The 18,268-nt window shown below is 43.9% G+C and overlaps 1 protein-coding gene across 4 annotated transcripts in view; it reads right to left on the minus strand.

Moving 5' to 3' along the window:
* Positions 1 to 12,722: 12,722 nt before the first annotated feature.
* Positions 12,723 to 18,268, minus strand: part of LOC144934725 (E3 ubiquitin-protein ligase MIB2-like) — a 66,975-nt gene continuing 61,429 nt past the window's right edge. For 3 of the 4 annotated variants that reach the window (XM_078860796.1, XM_078860795.1, XM_078860794.1), the window contains exon 22: positions 12,723 to 18,119. In XM_078860796.1, the coding sequence (XP_078716922.1) occupies positions 17,848 to 18,119 (272 nt within the window). In that variant the 3' untranslated portion in view covers positions 12,723 to 17,847. The remainder of the gene's footprint in view (positions 18,120 to 18,268) is intronic. The other variant, XM_078860797.1, reaches the window with a different exon arrangement.

The raw sequence follows: 18,268 nt of genomic DNA on the forward strand, positions 1-18,268 counted from the left end.
AATTTCTCTGCTCCAGCAGACCTACCTCTCTCTCTGCACCTCCTCTCTCTCTATTTAAGGCCACGACACAGAGGCATTGGGTCTCTGTGTGTCTATGCTGTGTGTCTCTCTCTGTGTGTCTCTGAAACTCTGTTTCTCAGTCGTTAATTGACCCTATCGCCAAGTCTCACACGATTCGAAGATTTATTCAGTCTAATAAAACTTGCAAAAAAAAAGGTCAACAATGACCGTTGATTTGGGTCCAGGTTACGCGATTTTTTGGGCCGACAAGGAGCGCGAGCGACTGGAACAACAACAGCAGCAGCGGCTTTCTTGCGTTGCCTTACGAGCCTGAGGTAGGACTGCAGCATCATCATCATCTTCGTCATCATCTTGCACCGCCGATGGATAGGATAGCAAGCAGAGTGCTGTGATCGTTAGGATTGGTTTAGGGTTATTATAATTGAAAAAATAAATGAGGTCAAACTACAATACTCGTGAACAACCAAATGCTATCTAAGGACAACGTTTTCCAACATACTGCAGAATTGTTCATGAAATGTCAGTGCTCGTATTTCTCTCACCCGAACTTAACCCGAACGATAATAAATAGAGGTTTATTTTTTTGGGGTTATATCGTGTAAATATAAATGTCGTTAAACCTACCACCACCTGACAGCCAATTAGTAATGTTGCCACGTAAACAAAACATGCCAATTAGTTACTAGTTCAGCATACCGGTGTGTTGGGGAGTAATCCTCAACATTTACGATTCGAATATAATGTTTCGCCAGTAATTACAAAGAGCATCATTACTAACCTTACTAATTGGCTGCGTTGGGTGGTGACAGGTTTAACGACATTTATATTTACACGATCTAACCCAAAAAAAACCTCTTATGGATATTGGTCGCGAAAGCCTTCTTGTTAAACTGACTAACCATAACCGTTTGACCAAGCTTAGGGCATGAGTCAAATCTGTCTAGGGCCAATCGTGATCAGGCTGGGTGCTTTTCAGCAACAGACTAAAGCTTTGTCTTCAGCTGCTCATGACATTTGTCTTCTGACTGTTTCGACATTATGATAACTAATTTTATGCACCACATCGCAATATTTTGTTGACCAGGGTTGCGAATCGCGGTAAAATAACTAAAATAAATAATAATTATTGTGAAAATGTGTTTTTTTAATACTACGCACCGATGTACCGCCAATACGTTTACATGTGAAACGTATTTTGAGAATAACGAATGCAGCGGGCCTTGTGATGCATGTGTTGACAGAGTAGTGTAAAGAATCACCCTGTGAGCCATTCTGCACAGCAGCTTGTGGACAGCTCGAATTTCTGTACCGGTCAACAGTGGGGCACAGGGTATTGTTGAGTGGTGACACCACCACCATAAAACCCTTACCCTTGCAAAGAAGTGAGTGGGGGTGTGGAGAGTGGGAGGGCAGTGGGAGGCTGGCTGGCACCAGAGTCAGTGAAGTGCTTATGGATATCATGACCCTGCTTTAAATGGGTAAAACATTCGCAATCACATTCGCTGATGAATAGAATAACTTGATGAAGAAGCCTGCAGAGTGGGGGTCGATACAAATATGAGTAACTTAAGAGATCATGCACAAGTTAGCCAATTAAATGAAGATATCTGTCAGAGAGGGCTCCAACTGGGAAACACATCTCAGTATTGGATGGAAACTGAGAGCAGAAAATTAGCATGTTAAAGACACCTTAAGAAACGTGGGCTTGGGCAGGACAAATAAGGGATGAAGGCCGGTGGTGGAGACTTATGACGGAGTGGAATCCAAGGGAGGGAATGCACCCAAAGAATGGAGTGATTAAATCTGCTTGTGTGCAGGAATGAAATGGATTGTTGCACCGACTTGCCAATATTAGTACAAATACTATACCTGCGCCCTTTTTAATATTTATACTAAGGCTACAAAGTAAATAAAGAGGAGAAAAAAACCCCATTATCATCTGAAAATTATCAACAATGCGGTTGATTATCAAAGCGTATACTGTGGCTCCTTCACATTCTGGAGAATTGATGGTAAGGATGCTTAAATTGTGTTATTATAGTAGCATTCATGCTCCTGGAATAAATAGTTTAAACCTTAATACAGGTTAAATTGATTTAAAGCTTTCGTGACTGCAGGAATTCATAATCTTTGGGTCTTTCGGTAAAGTCATGTATATAGAAAAATAATAAATCACGACGTCTTGATCGCAACACCGGCAATCGTTTTCAGGTGAGAGAAAGAAAGCGACTGAAACAAGGTCATTAATAGGCCTGAGATGGGAGTCCCCTCAGGGTAAGAGGGTGGGGCTAGAGATTGCCATTGTATTGTGAGAGATTAGCATGTCAAAAAGGTCTACATCTGATTGGGACCATGTAGATAACATGACAGCCTCGTCAGCCGCCTCAATGTCAGCCAAATGCAAAGTTAACCTGATTTCTAAATTCAGCCTCATGTCTAAGAAGACGCCTAATCCACACATTAAAAAGTTAGATGTTAACAATATTGTTATCAATCAGAGTTACAGCCTAATTTCCGACAGCCTAAAATCGGTACTAGCTAAAGGGTTGAATTTCGCAGTCACCCCTAAACACATCCTAGTTGAGGATATCATTGCCCAGGTAGATGTAGCCCTCAACGCTAAGAAACCCATTAGCAATAACAGCAAGGATGAGCGTTTTGACCTTGCTCAACTGAAAAAGATAGATAACATAGTCGTCCTCTCAGCTGACAAGGGCAATGCCACTGTCATCATGGATAAAACCACATACAATAACAAAATTCAGGACCTACTTAATAATGGCAGCTATACCAAAATCAATAGAGATCCTACCAACCGCCTGGTCACGAAAATCAACAATATAATCACTGATTCGACATCTTTAATCGAACCAACCAAGCTGCTTGCTCTAAAACCCTCTGCTGCTAGACCACCCAGATTTTATAGCTTACCAAAAATTCATAAAGAAGGTACACCGCTCCGTCCTATCGTCTCCACCATTGACTCACCCACCTACAAACTGGCCCGATTTCTGTCTGAGACCTTGCTTCCATTCACTGGCAAGACCACCTCAGCTGTACTTAATCCAGCTAATTAAAGACATCTCACTATCTCCAGGTGATTTGCTTGTTAGTTTCGATGTGGTCTCCCTGTTCACCAAAGTTCCTGTTCCTGACACCATTGCAATCATTGATGATTTGGTCCATCAAGGACTGAATGCTGATGTTCCAACCCTGGTGAGACACTGCCTTACCAACACTTACTTCACCTGGAATGGTACATTCTACAAACAAGATGAAGGTACTCCAATGGGTTTTCCATTATCGCCAGTGGTAGCCAATGTTTTCATGGAAAATATTGAGACAGATGCCATCCAGGCATCCACCCTATGTGGAAGAAATACGTAGATGACACGTTCGTAATCTGGCCACATGGCCCGCTAGCAATGAACAAATTTCTCACCCACATCAATCCCATACAACCAGCCATCAAATTCACCATGGAAGTGGAAAAGGAAGGCAAGTTACCATTCTTGGATGTTTTAATCGAAAAGAGACCAGAAGGCTCATTGGGACACTCTGTCTACAGAAAGGTCACCCACACGGATGCCTATCTAAAACCTGACTCCCACTACCATCCAGCCCAGAAGAATTCCGTCATCAAAACCCTACACCATAGGGCCGTTGCATCTCTGACCAGTACCAGCTAGCCAGTGAACTGGAACACGTACACCAAGCCCTCAAGATGAATGGATATTCGGACTGCACAATCCGCAAAGCTGTCACCTCAACCTTGGGGAGAGAACCATCTGAGGACCCAATCAAAACCATCACCTTGCCATACATAGCAGGGGTTACCAAAAATATTTCCAAAATCATGAACAAATACAAGATCCAGTTTCGATTCAACACAGTACATAAAATTCGTGATCTGATCCCATCTGTGGAGGATGTGATCCCTGGCATGCAATACCCCGGTGTCTACAAACTTTGCTGTGGCTGCGGCAGTAGTTACATTGGGGAAACTAAACGACATGTCTCAGACCGTGTTCGTGAACACAAGGCAGATCTGAAACATGGTAGGACCAATACCTGCATTGTGGCTGATCATTGTTTTAACGCTGTGGGCTCACATTAAATTTATTTTCCAAGACGAACGTACTATGCAAACCCACTGGCTATCATCAAAGATTTGTCCATGAAGCCATCCAGATATATAAACATAGACACAACTTCAACTGAGAAGATGGGTACAAATTGAGCAATCATTGGAAGGACGTGATTAACCAGGTAAAGTTTTAACCTGCTGCGATGTTTCCATCCTTCTTGCCGATGTTAGCTGACTCTCTGAGTTGCATTACTCGGTTGGATGTCTTTGTATTGACAGGCTGGATGTCCTACTCGATTTGCCACCGATGCATCATTGACATGCTAATCTCTCACAATACAATGGCCACTTCCACAGCCTCAGGGAGACCATCTCTATCCCCACCCTCTTACCCTGAGGGGACTCCCATCTCAGGCCTATATAAGACCTTGTTTCAGTAGCTTTCTCTCTTTCACCTGAAGACGATTGCCTGTGTTATCGAAATGTCGTGATCTATTATTTTTCTATATACGTGACTTTACAGAAAAACTCAAAGAGTATTAATACAGGTTTTTTGTTTTAGATCGCGTAAATATAGCAATGTGTTGTTAAACCTGCCACCACCTGACACAGCCAATTAGTAAGGGTTGTCACGTAAACAGAACATGCCAATTCGTTACTAGTGTAGTGACATAGCGCTGACTGTTGGACAGCAGCAGCAACTGCAGGTGGGCACTTAGCGCACATGCCGCTGAGCATATACACGGGTGTGCCAGCAGGGTGGAGGAACTGGGGCAAGGGTCATGGTAGACCTCGTGTGCAAGCCCCTGGAACCCTCTAAAGGGTTTGAGAAGGGAGGCGTGGCTCGGGCGGAGCCAAGCATCACTGAGGAGAATTAAAGCAGCGGAGAGCAAGAGCTCCGGGCTGCCGGTTCTGGAATTGGATTAATCTCGTCGTCGCTGTCGTCGTCGCTGCCCTCGTCGCTGCCGCCTTCGCCCGATCATTGTGTGGCTAGACAGTAGTTGGCTGTCCCGGTCGACGCCGTCGGTAAAACACGGACAGGGTCGTGTCTGGGACGGGTCGTGTGGCAGCGGGGTCATGTGTGGGAGAGAGAGGGGGCTCGAGTGATGGCGGGAGCTCGGCATCAAAAATAAAAGGGCAGAGCGGTGCCTCCTGTGACCACCTCATCCCTGGCTGACTATGTGTGTAACGCACACCACCCGCATGCACAGACGACACTACACAAGTACAGCACACCAGTGTGTTGGAGAGCAAAGCTATAAAATGTTTTGCTTTGCTCTCCAACACACTGGTGTGCTGTACTTGTGTAGTGTAATAATGCTGGCTTCTGAGGGAAAAGGTGTACTGACAGCAGAGGGCAGTATACACGCCAGCAGAGAGAGATGTATGGGGGTGAAGGGAACTAGAGAGAAGCTCAGGAAGAGGTTAATCTGGAAGCCCGGAAACCTGCTAGTATGTTCCAAAGAAGGGGCGTGGTGAGGGCGGAGCGAGGCCACACCGGGAGGATAAAGGGGGGCCTGGGGGGAGAGCCCGGGGCTGTTGCTGGAAGTGGATCCCCTCGCTATGTCCCTGTTCATCACCTTCGTCGCTGCTGTCTTGACCACCCTTAGACGCCGCTAGCTAGACAGCCTGCCAACTGTACTAGCTAGACAGTGGCGTCAAATGAGACGGATGTGTGACTAGTGTGTAAGCATGTAGGGTGTTTGTTTCTGTCTGACAGGCGTCACCCTGTCATTACACATGTAAACCAACCGATTTTCTGCAAAATGGATTGTCAACCTTAATACCTTATTGAATGGAAGGAAAAACTGGGGTAGTGTATATAATTCCTTGTGGAAATTGTGATGGTTCATACATTGGTAAGACAGGTAGTAAGCTGTGTATCCATATGAAAAAGAAATGCTTCCTCTATTCGTATTGAAAAAATGGGGGGAAAAATCTGCTGTTGCCTCACATTTGCAAATAAACTGCACATGTGACAAATATTTATTCAGCTACAATTATTGTTCCAACCCTTAACAATGCCAGAAGAATACGTTTATATTCTATTCACACAAGTTAATCACTCAATTATTTCATGAAAAAAGTCAATCACCTGCCTAATGATTTGAAATCATTAACCACATACAGAAGACTCGAGGTTACAAGCGCTGTTTAAACAGCCATCTTTCCTGAAGTTTACAATGGAAGTGATGAGACAGGTAATTGTTTCCTTACTCACCCATGGAAAATTTAATTAATGAAACATACAAATGAAAACATTTCAAATATTGTCTTACGATGATTTGTAAAAGGGTAGTTCTTTTAAGTACATTTTAATGTAAACAATTTTAGCACTATATAACTTATTAAAGAGTTTGAGTGGATATTTTAAATTAAATATTGTTTTATTGCAGTGGGACTGTAAATTATTGGTCCATCTCACCTGCTGAGGGTATGACCCTACCCTCAAAAAGTGGAGTTGTGCCATTTGGCTGCGTGGACATACTCTGAATAACGGTCATTGAGCTGAAGAGAAACTGGTTGGCTTTTGGTGTATGAAAATCTGAGATGGCATTTCACTCCAGTTAGCGCCCTGGTACCTCTCATTGGAATACAAATTTGTTTGCACAGCACATTTTCCTCAGTAACATTCGGCAATGGCAATATATATTTTAATAAAAGAAACATTCTAAACTCCTCAATCGTACTTCAAAGAGGAGGACATAGGAGAGGAGGGGTTCCTCTGACATTCTTTGAAAGTCTGTTGAACCTGTTCTCATAATTATTAAGATATGGATTGGGCCAGAAACGAGTCACAAGTATCCCGTTTCTACTAGCACATGCAAACCAAGCCAGTGCGGCATTCTCGGCATGGATAATTTTCCATTGGCTGTTTACTGAGCTGAGCTGGAATCAAACCGTGATAAGCTCGCCTCACAAGCCATTTGAATCTGGCTCAACGTCAAGGAGGGCCAGGGGCAGTGATATTGAAGTGTTCAATGCATGTGACGTATTCATACCTGAAGAATATTAATAAAATTGGGTCCTGGTAGAACCTTGGAGTATTATAGATGTGTGCGAGCGTGCGAGTGTGCATGTCGTATGTCGGTATGTGCATGCGGAAGTGTGTATATGTGTGTGTCTACTGTATAAGTGTGTTTTTATCCGTGTGTGAGCATGTGTGAATGCAGTGTGTGCGTGTCATTGTGTCATCTACATGCATCTCAATGTCACAGGTGTGTGACTTCAGCAGCACAGTTTTTGCATCGGAAAAACGGTGTCTCCTGACCTGTGACAACCTGGTTTAGAATGGCTTCGTTGTGCGATTGGAAAAGTGGTAGATGCATGTGAGAGTTTGTCTGGGCTATCACGTAAAAAAGGCGAAATTTAAAAACTGCCCAAAAGATTATAGACCAAATTTAGCTTCAAATGGAGTCCACGAGCACAGACAACCACTGATTCACACAAAGTTCAGTCACAGCTTGTATTTGTAATGTGAGGATATATCCGGCTCATTGACGTATCACAACTCGTCATGATGATTGGCTCTGCCGGTCCTGATCTATAGCCAATGGGGGGAAGCCTAGGGGCGTGGCCCTGACGTAATGGAAAGGTGACAGCTGTAAGTAGAGGATTGGTTCTGCTGGCTTTGGCCACAGCCAATGGGGAGATGAGTCAGGGGCGTGGTCCCGGGAGCTTACGAGGGAGCCTGGAATATTCCATGGAGGCTAACCAGGATTGGTGGAAACATACCACGTGACCCGGGTATTAAATAGGGGTGGAGACGAACGACACGTGGTCAGAACGGGAACGAATGGAGGAGGGGGGCCACGCGGGAGCAGGGCTCCGGGTTGCCACGTGGCGGTGCGTCTCTCTCTATCTATCCCTCTCACGCTGCCTGTCAGCAGCGTGAAGGAAAGCTGTAATACAAGTTGAATAAAAGACGGATTCCAGAAGTCGCCTCAACGACCTTTATTACATATTTATAGAAATGTCTTCTCACCCTCAACTCCTAAGCTACAATGGATATGAAACACACACAAAGTTAATTAGTCTCGGGCAGTGGACCTGTCCAGATAACCTGATTCCAAGCGGAAGGGTCAAGCCATTGGGGAATAAAGTACAAAGGGTTCGCAAAGAACACCACGACGGAGTATGCAATGATTTCCTAGGATCACGATGCTATTAGATACACAAGTCAAATTGGCCATATCAAAGTTAACAGAAGTCAAGAATACTTGCGATAAGGTTATACACGATCAACATAGTAATGTACTAGGCTTTAACAATGTAGTACAAATGTGGAACCCAAGGTACCAGGTAAACCTTATTCAAAGGCTAGATCTAAATATGAATTAGAATATGTATTTATACTGGAGGAATCCGATGAGCTATGAAGCATTTTTCACAATGTCCAGTAGGAGCACAGGGTCAGAACGTTACATTACAAAAATACGAGAGGAGCGTAAAGTATAGGAAAGTTAAACAAATCAAATAAAACGCGCACTGAGATACTGTATTATCTTATTTTCAAAAGCAATCTGGCCACATATGATAACCCAACGAAGTGGCTTATCATGTGGAAATTTATAGCAGCAAAATAACCTACATGCATGTTTCTAAATGTGGAGGGGAAAACCGGAGGACCCAGAGAAAAAAATCCATGCGACCACAGGGAAACATGCAAACTCTAAATATACAGGCATCAGGGTCGGCATCGAATCCGCGACCTGTATTCCAGGCGAGGAAGATAGCATCACACCGCCGTGGCGTTCCTTAAATAAATTACAAATACAATTACAAAATACAGTTCGGGTTAAACTACAGCTTGAATGAACCTATCAAAGTCTAAAATCACAGGCTAAAGTCTCAGAGTAAATGTGCCAAACTAGTCTAAAGCATTAAAGGGTATAAAGCATCCAAGATACAATACCAGGAAATCATGGAGGGCAGACAACTCTCAATGCTCAAGTTCAAGTCACTCTTTGCTACTCTTGTGTGCTAAGTCATAGGCTCAGAGATAGGTTTTCAGATTCAGGGACGTGGGAACAGTAGGCCACATCAACTACGAAACTTAACAATTCCGTGACGTGATGGCAACAGTAAGGAGAACATCGTAGTCATAGGGATCCGGTCTCAAGATGAATACAGGGGTGACCAAGGGTTCTGATTTACCGCACTTTCGGGTTAGAAAATCAGAGACTGAAGCTACCACTGGCTCACAAGATGGAATCACAAGATCCAGGACAGTGTAGCAGAAGTTGTTAATACACAGGGCCTTCACCAAACAGGGCCAAAGCGATACAAGGTGAAAGGAAGGCGAGAGCTTGGAGGTTATGAACACAGTTCTGGGCATAGCTAAAGCTAGGCATCACACGACACTGAACACATGATTTTCACCATTGTTTAGTGCCCACCAGAGTCGAACGAGGTGACACTGCAGATATCTATAAGCATCACCATGTAATGACGAGGTGAAGCCCTCCACAAGGTATCGCCCAGGGTCAAAGCGGTGGCACAAAACTGTACTTAACGAGGCAGAGCATCATACAGTCTGTTCTCATATAATTCTGCGTGTTGTTTTCATAACTAAAATTGGATATAACGCGATTCATGTTTTAGGGAACACGTTTTTTTATAATGCGGATGAGAATTGGCTATAACGCGATCGAGGGAACAGAACTGCATCGCACGAGTAGGAATAAGGGTTTGTACGGCTGCCTCGGCGTATTAATTATTGCACAATGTGGGATGCTTCTGGAGTCTTCTAGATGCTACCCACGCGTCTCAGCCTTTGTTCAGCCTGCTTATGTATCTCACGTGTTATCGCGGACTGTGCTTTACTCTATATTATAACCGATTTTTCCATAGCGTGGTGTTCTTCAGCAACACAACTGTCACGTTATAGGAAAACAGACTGTTCAACACGGTTGCACATGATGTGCCTCTTCTTCTTCTGTATGGCTGATGTACATGCAGAGCAACAACTACAATTTCACATTCAGGTGCTCAAGCCAGACAACCGCGCCAGGAGCAGCGGAGTGTGTCGCCGTGATGTCTCCTTCGTGTTTGTGGATCCGGAATTACTTTTGAGGACGCTCTCAAGTATGTTGCAGGATGCATGAAGTGTGCTCCCACTTTGATCTTCTTGAGAACGATGGTGAGGTCCGGGTTGTAGTCGCGTTGCCAGCGAGCAGAGTGGAAGTTGATTGCTGTTTAGGATTGAAAACCAGGTACGATTGTGACGTCACAGCATCGGTGGTGTAAAACTAAAACTAACCTGCCTCACGATGGTCTGTGCATGACACAAAATGTTCAAAATGGGACTTTTTTTGCCCGTATCAAAGTATGAAAAAAAATATCTGAGAATATGTGTTGTCCTTTTTGGCAATGAAACAGGTGTTAAGATGTTCAAACACCAAATTTAAGCATTTTTAAAGGAATGTCTGCATTAATCAGCGCATGTTTTCATATTATCAGAGCATGTTTGTTTGCATTTTCACCACAAATACGTGTGATTAATGCAGATATGATTCCTTGCAGAAGGTTTATATTTGGTGTTTGAACATCTTAACACCTCCTCCTGTTTTATTGCCAGAAAGGGTAAAATCTATTCTTATTTTTTCATACAAAATGTTCAGCTGGGTGGTGCGCATTGTACAGGGTGGTCCAGATGTCTTTTGACCCCCATTTCATTCTCGAAAGCTTTATAGTTTTGTAAGTAAGGTTTACTTAAAACCGAAATGAATATGCAAAAGAAAAAAATGTGTTAGGGGTCAATTAATTGGGGGGGGGGGTCACAAGACACCTGGATCACCCTATACACGACGAGGCTGTGCAGCATGAGGTGCTTTGCTTGGCAAGAAGATGGCATCCGCTCGAGATGGAGGCTGTCCGATTCCAAAAGATTCCTCCTCTTCTTCCAGAAGATGCTTCCTTTTCATTTGACTGTACGGTACAGAGTACTCACCAGAGATGGCGGTGAGTTGAAGAGTCACAGTTCGTGCAATGACCGAAATTTTACCCTAAACAAATATGCAGCCTAATGGATATTACAGAAATAAACCAAGGTCTCCTATTGGTATAAAGAGGCCTCCACGATGATTGGTCGGGACGCAGACTTTTAAAGGGATTGGAGGAATAAGGTTTGAACGAGATCAATCGGAACACAGAGAGTATCCGTTAGAGGGGAAGGACATGGATTGGCTAAAGGGAAAAAAGACAAGGACAAGAAGGTTCGAGAAAGTGGGCTAAGGAATATAAAAGGGGAGAGCGTTTGGAGTGGGGAAGTTCGGAAGAAGTTACGAGCTGAAAGACAAGCACGAAGCCTCGGGTTCTTTATTATGGCTGTGTCCAAATAAAAAGTGGCTCTTACTACTTTGTCGTCAGTCTTTACACTTGTAATGGTGATGTTGCCATAGCGTTTGCTCTCACAGCTGGAATTAGCAATTGGTTATTTGTGCTGATAAAATTATATTACTTCATGGAGTGTCTAATGCCATCACTGCTGAAGTTTTCCTGGACGAGTCACCTATTTCCTGTGATCCAGCCATTTGACAACGCAGCCTCAGGAGCGATAGGCACATTCTTGTGTGGGAGGTGCAGGCCAGATAAACCCACGCACCAGCCTCGTGCCACAAACTGTTCAGCGATGACTCACTGCGACATGTCCACGACCCACTGCTTGTATTGGGTGTTGTCAGTTATGCGTGGATGGCACCAGTTCGTCCCTCTTGTCATATTTAAACACCAAACCACGACCCGGAGCAGATATCATATAACGCAGGGGTGGGGAACCTTTTTTCTGACAAGGGCCATTTGGATATTTTTAACGTCATTCGCGGGCCATACAAAATTATCAACTTAAAAATTTGCCTGTTATATTTGGTCGAACATTTAATTAACTCACCCCGAATGTGATGGCTGGAACTTTATCTCTTTGGTGAGGCGTGTGATGTTAGCTGGTATTGGTGATGTTGCTACTCGCAACTGCTTGTCCAGGTTTGCTCCGAGATTTATTGAATTTCGAGTCCCGCCTGCGGTTGCCTGGGCAGGGCCAGACCAAATGATTTCGCGGGCCTTATATGGCCCGCGGGCCGGACGTTCCTCATCCCTGATATAACGCAACCCTGCTAGTTATGCAAGAAGACGCCTCAAGTTTAAAGGGACGCTTGTGTATCCAAATTACATTTTCAAATGCCTTTGACCAAGAAAATTGTATGTTTTCAACAATCTTGCCCAAAGTCAGAACTGACCAAATGATATAACCCTCCTGACACATACAAGCTTATTTACATTAATGTTCTGTTAAGCATTCCCACACACACGTACACACGTGTAGAATCCAGCTAGTCCACAAAGTGCAGCGGAATTAATACTTTTTTTCCAACTGACTAAAATCTCTATAATACAGAATTTGTTTGGGTTAGATCGCAAAAATATGTCGTTAAACCCACCACCACTTGTGTCAGGTGGTGGTGGGTTTAACGACACATTTATATTTACGCGATCTAACCCAAAAAACCTTCATTATGGAGATTGGGCGCGGAAGCCTACGTGTTAAACTAATTTCTTTACAGAACTGTTCCAGAAAGTGCAAACATGCAGCCTCTTGTGTCTCAAATCATTTTTTATTTTACGTACCAATATCGCCCTCAATAAAGTCGGAATCAGTGCACATTACAAAGGAACGGGAACGGTAAAATGGGCATAGAGCACAAAAGAAACAAAACCGTCACGATCTCAACGGCTAACACCGACTGAGCAACGTAAACTGCAACCGTGCGCAAATTAAAGTACAACCGCACACAACGAATAGCATAACAAAGGTACGTAGTAAAGAAATAAAAACCTATAAAATAACTATGGAGTAAAGAAACCATTTTTACTTTATTTTAGATGTTATGGGAAGGCAAGTCTGAGCAGGTGAGTCTTGCACAGACCAAGGAATTGAGAGACACTTTATGCGTTTGGATGTCCAGCGTCGGGTGAACAATCCTGGGCTGGGCAAGTCTTGCCAATCCCGTGGAACGGAGTTTGTTGTACGTGCCTGATGATTGAAGGGAGATGCGGTTTTGCAAGTAGATAGGGGTCAAGCCATGCAGTGTCTTGTACGTTAGGAGAGCAACATTGAATTGGATGCGGAAGCAGACCAATAGCCGATGCAAGCTGCGGAAGGTGGGCGTGATGTGTTCAAAACGTCTAACCCGCCGGATCATCTGGGCAGCTGCATTCTGCATTACATGGAGCCAAGTGGTAGCTGTGCGTAGAGGGCATTCCCATAGTCCACGCGTGTTGAGACAAAGGCATGAACTGATGTTTCCAGGTCTGGGGCAGAGAGGAGTGGGTACAATCCTTGGAGAATTTGGTGGTAGAAATCTCCTCTGACTGTAGCTGTGACTGGAGAGTGCATAGTCAAGCTCTAATCGAACAGCACACCGAGGTTGCGTACTTCAGACACAGGGAGAGGGCGAGCTCCGTTCATCAGTGAAGGATAGATCTGGCCCTGCCATGCTATTAAACGCTGCTCCGAGTTGACAAACATGTACCCTGTCTTGTCCAGGTTTAACTTCTGACAGTTTTGCTCTATCCAAACAGCGACTTCAGATAAGTATTCTGCGTCTGGATCTGACATAAAAGAGATGTAGATCTGAGTATCAGTGAGGGACCTCATGTGTCACAACAACACTCAATGATCAATGGTATCAAGGGCAGCAGATAGATCTAGTGTGAAAAAGACAGATATACATCTATCATCCATATCCTGAAGGAGATCATTCATTATGCAAACTAGAGCCATCTCTGTCCCATGCAGAGCCCTGAACCCGGACTGGGTTGAGTCAAACAATCTAGACAGGATTCCAGTTGAATCGAGACAGCTTCCCTACAAAAGGGAGGTTTGAGATCAGGCAGCAATTAGCCAGCTGGCCAACATCCAAACCTGGTTACTTGAGCGATGGTCTTATCAATGCTGTTTTCAATGAGAGGAGGACCCTGACCTGTAGGAGAGAGGAGTTATTCAGATTTACTGCCACCGGGCCATTGGACCAAAGGACTCCCAAAGGAGACAGGAGGGACAGGGGTCCAGGTCACAAGTCGTCCAGCGCACCCCATGATATCCGCTGGAGGTCGGGCAGCATAATGGGCAGGAAGTGGTCGAGGACAGGATGGGATTCTGTGTCAAAACGGGGCAGGAAGTGCCACTGGAGTTATTGAATTGCTGATGAGATTGATGTTTCTGGTGAAGAAAGATTGCAATTCCTTGCAGCGTTCTATGGATGGGGAGATCTGTGCAGATTTTACACCATAGATGTCTTCTTGCTGTGGTAGGAATCTCCTCGTCCCAATTCTTCGATTGCTCCAAAGACAAAAACTGACCTTTAATTGACGTTGGTGGCAACTTTCACGCAACCTCATGCCACCCTGATCACGCACTGGACTTTAACATTTAAAAAAATATGTAATTCCACACATGCTTTAGAATAAGGTTGAATGACTACAGCATCTATCAAGAAGTGATATTCTCAATACCAAAACTCTCAAATAAATCTTGAGTTATGTGCGCGTGTAATGTGAGTTTAGTTTTAATTCCGATAGTGTATTAGTAACTGGTAATGGGCTTTGCCTGCATTCTATATACTTTAGGTATGCCATCTCCCAAAAATTACCTGAAAATTTGTCAATATATCCACCGCTACTTCATTTTGAGACAGTCAATCCTTCCCTTTGTATCTTTTTATTTTAAAGCCCTTTAATCCCAACACGCTTGAATGAGATCCAGTCAATGGCCACAGAAAGATCAAATATAGTCCTGCAGTACGATCACCGAGTTCTGTGACACTGATAGTATATAAAGTCCAACAACAACAAACCCCAAATTCTGCAACCATCCAATAATACATATTGCACAGCTGAATCACAATAAATCCGAACCCCACGATTCAATTATACATCATAAAAAAGCTGAACTCTGCGACAAAATCATTATTACCGCTGATTCACCAATACCAATAATCACCAATTCCCTTAGAATCGATGAACACTAAATACGATTCACCAATACCAAAACATCTCCACTTTGTTTTCACACAAATGGATACGATGCTGTTTCCCACCAAAACTCTTCCTCAACCACGTGCCTTGTTTCCCACCATTTCTGTTTCGCTAGCTCTCCGCTGAGCCTATCTCTATTCTCACCACCCCAACTCTCAATTTCTTTATTTCTATATTACACTCACTCTGTCTATACCTGTCTCTTTGTCTCTATGTCTATATGTGTCGTTGTCTCGTTTCTATCGCCTTGTCTCTAATTAATGTATGTCTCCTTGTCTGTCTATATATCTACTGTAGACCTATTTCTCTCCTGGTCTCTTGTGTCTATATCCCTGTGTCTTTCTCCATCTCCTTGTCTCTCTCTCTCTCGGTGTCTCTGCCTCCTTTTTTCCATGTCTCTGTCTCCTTCTTTCTCTCGGTTGTCTGTCTCCTTGTCTGTCTCCTTGACTCTCTTTCGGTGTCTTTGTCTCCGTGTTTCTGTATCGCTGTGCAGTTGTCCCCCGAGTCTCTACTGCACGCCGTTCTATCTCTCCCCGTCCTGCGCTCCTCTCTCTCTCTATGCCCGCCACATGCCCCGCATTTCCTTTTTAATCCAGCCTAGCCCAGCCTTCCTTCTCTCTTCCTTAGCTCTCCGTCACTGTACTCCGTACCCCCTCAACTGCGCCTCCACTGGGCCATAACATAACAAGATGCTGTTTTGTGGTCCCGGTTCAAAAAATCTAATCTATAAATGACGGGGAAAACCCCATCAACACAATAATAGGGCAGGCAGGAAAATCATAACTTTTAGTCAAGATGCAACATATGTGTAAAAAGCACACACCCATATGTGCATATGAAAGAAAAAAAACATCAGCAGTTCCTATCTTTTGATGGAGTTTGAAACTTACGGACCAGGTTCTACCCGACGGCTTCCAATATCTAATGAGAGCGGGCTTATTGTGGCTGATATGGCTAAAGGCTGCAGGGCTATGTGGTGGGCACCAGAGGGCATGACAGAAAAGCCCAATGTTGTTCTGTACTTCTTTTCCCACACCTATGCTCCCCACTTTCACCAGCCAGCATTGACGAGTGTGGTGAAGTACCATTTGACCGCAACAATTAAATTAAATCACATCGTCTGACATCATACCATCACTCACGAAATGTTACATCACATAATACCAGCTGTGCTCATCATTTATTCAGCATTTGAATGATCCTCATAGTATTTCCCTCAAATATTCACATAAGGCAATCACAACATGCAATTACTTTAAACTTGTGGATGATTTATTTTGTGTTTACGTTGAGTAATGTAACCAATGATAGGACGTGTATAAATGTTATAAATGTTTCATTCACATGCGACGATGAAAGCTGAATTATAATCCGAAATTACCTGCAATATTAACAGATATTGGGTTTTTGAAGGCACTTAGCAAACATATAGTTGGACACAAGACCATCAATATTAAATCCCCTTTGACTAAGAATATATATTTAGTATTCATCACTTTATCTTGACATGTTCTATGCATTAACAAGTTTGTTGAGGCAATCTTAGATACGGTGCTTGTGTTTGAATGATCCACTCGTCGCTGTAGCAGGTGTACATTTCTCGAGAGGATTTGTAAGATCGGTGAACCACTTCTGCGGTTGCATGAACACAGTCACAAAGTCCTGCTTGAAATGAGAAATGATCATCAATGATGTGTGGTATCCTTGGGGTACTTACGTCCTGCATCATATCAAGGCAATGTACGTGCAGACACAGAACCGGAGCCACTACTTATGGCATAATGTCAGTTGCTATCAGTTGATCTTGTCTCTCACATTTATACCTGCCTGATTGGCATCCAATCTTCGATGTCCCAGCATTTTCTCTGCATCAAACCCACCTGCATAACGGTTTGTGCTATGAAGAAGGGAGATTGCCCGAAACGTTGCCCAGAATATACTTGATTTTTCCCCTTTTTGGCAACAAAACAGGTGTTAAGATGTTAAAACACCAAACTGAAACATTTTACAAGGAATCATCTCTGCATTAACCACAATGCTTGTGGTCAGAATGCAAACAAAAACATATTCTGATAATATATGCATTGTCCTTGAAACTGATTGGTCCACACCAGAGACAGCTTTCTTTTGAGCCTCGTCTCAAACGGTGTTAGACCATAGGATGCCAAAAGGCCTGTTTTGTTGCCAGAACAAAAAAAGTGGAAAAACCTATTATCATATTTTGGTACTGGCAAAGGAGGTCCCATGATGTAGAATATATTTGTTTTAAGGCAGTGTTATTGACGAGCGTGTTGAGTTGTTTTTTTGTGTGTGCATAACCTATGGTGGGGGATGGGGTGGGAAAGGTGCTGGAGAGAGTTGGCGGGAAGACGGACTTGGCTTCGCCTGGGTGTGCAGGTGGTGGTAAAACTAGGAGGTATAAAAAGAGTTAAAAATTAACCCTGCACCTTCAAATCGTGAATTCTAAGTGTGTGTCATCATCGGCAAGAGGAAACTACTGAACATGCAGCTACTGTAAATCATAAATGTGTGTCTCTGGGACAGTTGGAGAAAGTATGAAGTCAATGAACAATAGATAATGTTTAACAACAAAATGTTCTGCTTAAAACCTCCAAAGCCATTTGGAGTCTAGAATCACCAGAGGGAAACTTGATGGACAAAGCTCCTATGGGCTGAGGTGGCAGCATCGTTGGCCCCGTTGCCACTCAGTCTGCACGGTATTGGATGATGTACTCCGGGTAGGCCTGGCTGCCTTCAAAAATCACAAAGATGGTGGGGTCGTTCACGTCGTTGACGCAGCTGTCGTATAAATTGGTCTTGGTGTCGTCCCGTGAAGGTGGGCGAAGGTAGGATGAGTATCCGCGAGTGAAGCGCCCCACCAGAACGCTCACCACGAACATGTGGCACGTAGTGCCCCCGGCCTTGCCCGCGCTGGCGTAGCGGTGAGCGAGGCGAGCGTCTCGGCCAAAGTAGCAGCCTAAAGCACAGTATGAGCACCGCGTTGCACAGGTGGACACAACTTAGTCATGAAATACCTACCCATAAGAGGTTATTTTTGGGTGAGATCGCGTAAATATAAATGTGTCGTTAAAAGCCGTCACCACCCCAATGCAGCCAATTTAGTAA

The sequence above is a fragment of the Lampetra fluviatilis genome, chromosome 11, assembly GCF_964198595.1.
Source record: "Lampetra fluviatilis chromosome 11, kcLamFluv1.1, whole genome shotgun sequence".
NCBI classification, from domain to species: Eukaryota; Metazoa; Chordata; class Hyperoartia; order Petromyzontiformes; family Petromyzontidae; genus Lampetra; species Lampetra fluviatilis.